General features: G+C 40.0%; 1 protein-coding gene across 1 annotated transcript in view; it reads right to left on the bottom strand.

Moving 5' to 3' along the window:
- Nucleotides 1-4,557: 4,557 nt before the first annotated feature.
- The window catches only part of HELRODRAFT_146064 (hypothetical protein), a gene marked incomplete at both ends in the record, with an annotated part of 1,113 nt that continues 418 nt past the window's right edge, over nucleotides 4,558-5,252 (bottom strand). The window contains one exon of the mRNA XM_009012607.1: nucleotides 4,558-4,792. Within this exon, the coding sequence (XP_009010855.1) occupies nucleotides 4,558-4,792 (235 nt within the window). The remainder of the gene's footprint in view (nucleotides 4,793-5,252) is intronic.

Below are 5,252 nucleotides of genomic sequence, written 5' to 3'. Positions count from 1 at the left end.
TATGTATATGTTTGTATGTATGTGTATGTTTGTATGTATGTGTATGTTTGTATGTATGTGTATGTTTGTATGTATGTGTATGTTTGTATGTATGTGTATGTTTGTATGTATGTGTATGTTTGTATGTATGTGTATGTTTGTATGTATGTGTATGTTTGTATGTATGTGTATGTTTGTATGTATGTGTATGTTTGTATGTATGTGTATGTTTGTATGTATGTGTATGTTTGTATGTATGTGTATGTTTGTATGTATGTGTATGTTTGTATGTATGTGTGTGTTATCAAACTTTTAATTTATTCACATTTATTCACATTGACTTGAAATAGTACCAACAACAACATCCTCATCATCGTCGTCATCATCACCACTACCATCATCATCATCATCATCATCATCATCATCATCATCACCACTACCATCATCATCATCATCATCATCATCATCATCATCATCATCACCACTACCATCATCATCATCATCACCACTACCATCATCATCATCATCATCATCACCACTACCATCATCATCATCATCATCATCACCACTACCATCATCATCATCATCATCGACAACCGAAGAATCAAATTTGTTTCTATACTTCAGTTTTCTCGTCAGCAAAGTTTTTCAAGTCGTTCCCGCCAAAAATATCATGTTGTTGTTTATGTTCATGATGGGACGCTTCACTTTGAATTTTAATTTCTTTTGAAAGAGACGGTTTTTGTTGTTGTTTTCGTTGTTGTTGTCGTTGTTGTTGTTGTTGTTGCTGTTGTTGTTGTTGTTGAGATATTTGACAATTTTGTTGTTGTTGTTGTTGTCTAAAAATGTGTTGTTGTTGTCTAAAAATTCTGGCTTGAAATTAAGAGATTGATGTCTTTGTTGATAATTTGATTTACGCCTTACTCCGACAAAATGTTTCGACTCTTTTAGCTGTTGTTGTTGTTGTTGATGTTGTTGTTGTTGTTGTAGTTGTAGCAGACGTTGTTGTAGACGTTGTTGTTTCAGCTGCTGAAAGCGTTGTTGTTGCTGTATCAGACAGTACTGCAACTCGTGAATTTTTTGCAGGGGTGGTGGTTTTCTCTGCTGCAGTTGTCTAATTTGTTGTCGCAAGTTGTGCAGCAACAATTGTTGAAAGTTCTCATCATGTTGTTGTTGTTGTTGGCGGTGTTCATGATAACGATGCTGATGAGGAAGATGGTGTTGATGATGATTAATGACGTCACGATCAGCAATTGAGTAAAAATAATTTTCACTGTAGCGATGAGGTGACGATAGGCGGAGCTCAGTTTGCTGAAAATTACCAGCTTCATCGTCATCATTATCGTCCTCTTCATCCTCATTAGTGATAACCATTTCAGAATCGTCATCGGCTAGTGAGAGATGCTGTCGACACTGACGCCGCTGCAGTTGCTGCTGCTGGAGCTGTTGCTGAGACCGCTGCTGAGACAGCTGCTGAGACTGTTGTCGTAACTGTTGGTGTGAAGTTTCATCAGTCGGAGACAGGTTATGATGATGATGAGGAGGAAGAGGATGAACAGTTATGACGTCATTCGGCGATTCGCTTCCGTCATGTTTTTCATCATCTTCCTTATTGAGGGTGATAATCTTTTTATAACTATTTGTATTATTATGGCCCGCACTTCTACTTTCTGCTTTTATAGTAGTATTATTGTTATTATTATTGTTATTTATGATCTTCTGCTGGCTTCGACAATCACCTCTGCAATTCAGCAAGTCGTTACTTTCAATGAATTTGTTTACAACTTTATTCCTCCCTAGAACCACAACATCGTCATCATCATCATCATTATTAATTATATTATTATTAATCATATTATTATTATTACTATTAATATTAATTATATTATTATTGTTATTATTATTATTATTATTATTACTGTTTGTGTTATTAGTCGTTTGCTTCAACAGATTATAACGAACGGTATGGTTTGTTTTGGCGAGGGAATTATTACTGTCGTCATTGCTATTGATGTTGTTGTTATTATTACTATTATTATTGTTGTTGTTGTTGTTGTTGTTGTTGCTTAAGCCTTCGTTTGTGTTGTTGTTGTTGTTGTATGCGTTATCTGAGTAATTTTTACCGTAGATGTTATTGTACAAAACATGTATGTTGTTGTTGTTGTTGTTGATGTTGTTGTTGATGTTGTTGATGTTGTTTTTGTTGATGTTGTTGTTGTTGTTGTTGATGTTGTTGATGTTATTTTTGTTGATGTTGTTGTTGTTGTTGATGTTGTTGATGTTGTTGATGTTGTTTTTGTTGATGTTGTTTTTGTTGATGTTGTTGTTGTTGTTTTTGTTGATGATGTTATTGTTGTTGATGTTGTTGTTGATGTTTTTTGGTCTTACGACCATGCTGTCATAAGTTCCCGAGGTGTCACATTTTTCAGCGCTATCATTAGCAGCCATTTCCTCTATAGGACTAGCAACGACATTCCTCGAGCAGTTAAAATATTTTGGACCGCGAGAATTTTTCCGCAGGCCACCAGCGAAAGTACAACAGGTGCTGCTGTTAAACTCCGGTTTATCTATTTTGTGATGCGTGTCGTCTGCTTGATGACGACGACGTTTCGGTCTTAAATTTTTAGTCCCTCCCTCTGGCTCCATGTTAATTTGTTGCTCTTTCATTTGCATTTTAATCGAATGGCTTATGTCCTTTCTCAAGAACCTGTGGCTGTTGTGGCTGCTGTTGAGGCTGTTGTCGTTGTGGTTGAGGCTGTTGTCGTTGCTGATGTCGTTGCAGATGTTGTTGTTGTGGTTGCAGATGTTGTTGTTGTGGTTGCAGATGTTGTTGTTGGCGTTACATTTGTTGCTGAGACTAATCAAAGTACTTCTGTGGTCGGAGTCATGTTTGATGTTGTTGTGGTTGCTGTGAGAGTAACATTCTTCTTCTCTGCAACAATCGAGTTGTTGAAGGACTTTGCAACTACAACCTGCTGCAACATTTATTTTCAAATCGTCAGCAGCTGCAGCTTCACAGCAGCCATCATCATCATCGGCAGCGGTTTGTTCTTTCTCATCTTCAACATCTCCATCTCCGTTGTTCTTCGTCATCTTTCGCCTCTTAGTAACGGTCACCAATCCAACCACAACCACAGCAATCGTTGAGACAACCGCCAGAACAATCAAGACAAAACACACGGCAATAGTTATAAAGTCGTGTTTTTCTTGCAACAGTCTGAAACTTGAAGGAGAGGAAGAGGAAGAAGATGATGAAATCAAAGTTGCGTGAGATAAATGTCGCTTCGATGCATCCTCTCTCGTCAGGTGGCCGTAGAGAACCTTATGAATTTTATCGACTGATTCCCTTCTGGGGTCAAAGGTCACGAGGAATTCTATGTTGGAGGCTAGAGGAAATTTATTAAAGTCCTCTTTCACGTCGTCTTCCATCAGTTGCGACCAATCCCCGCCATCCCGGATGTCAATCTTGATCCGGTACGTCAGGCAGCGAGTCTGCTTGGAAGGAGCCTGTGCCCCATACGATGAATTTGAGTGAGAAGAATCTGACGACGATGACGACGATGATGATGATGATGATGACGATGATGATGATGGTGATGATGACGATGTTACTGAAGGAAGATCATTCCTCACGTACAAAACGCCAGTCAACTGATCAACTTTGAATGGAGTTTTGTTGACGCTTGCTGCCTCATCCAAGTCGCCCTCATGTCTTCGTCTCCACATGAAGTTCACCGCCCCATTTCTCTGCCCCGCACCAGCTCGGCTTTCCATAAAATTTTCAAAACTCTCAAAGCCATCATCCTCAAATATGACGCTCTCTTCGAAGTAGTCTCTCTCGAACGAAACCACGGAAACTGATTGCAACTTGAACCTCAAACCTGAAACTCCGTTCAACCTTTCGTCTGGGTCAACAACCTCCATTCGAACCAGATTGACCCCGGGTTCAAGAGGGCACGAGCCTTGTATTACGTCACCATTGCGAGCGCTGATCACGTGAGGTACGTTATCGTTGACGTCATCCACATAAACGACGACTTGAGCGATAGTGGATGGGGCGTTCAGTTGTGGAGGGAGGAAGATGGTGGAAGAAAACCCGGGCGGCCAGTCGTAGTGATGGGCTGATTTTGAGAGGGTTTTGTTTTTCGAGGGGATTTCATTTGCACCTGCGGAGTACGGCTTGGAGTTCCTGGCATAGACATAAAACTGGAAAGATGAGTTCATTTCTCGATCAATCCATCTTCTCGTACGAATGTTTCCAGTGTCTGGGTCGATGGAGAACCAATAATTCGGAGACGACGACGATGATGATGATTGTGATGATGATGATGATGATGATGGTTGTGATGATGATGATTGTGATGATGATGATGATAGTTGATTGCTCTGCAGGTCCTCCAGTCTGCCCACCACATCACTGGCATGCGCGCCATCTCTGAAGTTCCAATCCAAGATGGAATAGATAACTTTGGAATTTTCCAGAGATGCATCAGCGTCGGAGGCAATCACGTGACCAACCACGCTACTTTCGCTTTCCATTAACTCCTCTTCCGGGTCTCGGATCGTCCGGGAATTTCCCTCGCATACCGACATGTAGAAGACGGTCTTGTTGAACGTCGGTCGGTTATCATTCAGATCCTTCACGTGTATTCGAACCAGGGCCGTGCTAGATAGGGGCGGCTGGCCATGGTCACTGATAACGACCGTGATGACGTAAGCGCGGGCGCGTTCGTAGTCGAAACTAATTAAGGCTTTTATTTCACCGGTCGTTTCGTCTATTGAAAAATGCGACGATGATGATGATGCTGCTACTCTTGATGATGATGATGGCGATGATGATGATGGCGATGATGATGATGACGATGGCGATGATGAATTTTTTGTTCGTTTTCTCGGGAATCCTTTGAGAAAAAAAATTATTTCTTCATGAATAAGTTCACACCTCATTCAACATTTTAACGATAATTATCGGGTTTTTTTTCCATCACCGCCGACGAACCATGAGATAGAAAAATAGAATACTGAAAATAATTAATAATGAAGCGCTTAAAAAATACAAATTTATATAGCGCGCCATGTGTGACTGTCACTCGGGCACATACACACATCGCATCTTTATGTATACATAAGAATGGAGAAATATAAAAACTTAGTTCTACTTGAAAAGAAGATTGCAGTTCAATCATTCACTTCATTCATTCATTCATTCATTCATTCTTTCATTCATTCATTCATTCATTCATTCATTCATTCATCCATCCATTCATTCATTA

This window comes from Helobdella robusta (genome assembly GCF_000326865.2).
Source record: "Helobdella robusta unplaced genomic scaffold HELROscaffold_11, whole genome shotgun sequence".
Classification (NCBI taxonomy): Eukaryota; Metazoa; Annelida; class Clitellata; order Rhynchobdellida; family Glossiphoniidae; genus Helobdella; species Helobdella robusta.
Note: the sequence above shows the minus strand (reverse complement) of the source record. Positions and strands in the feature narration are given on the sequence as shown.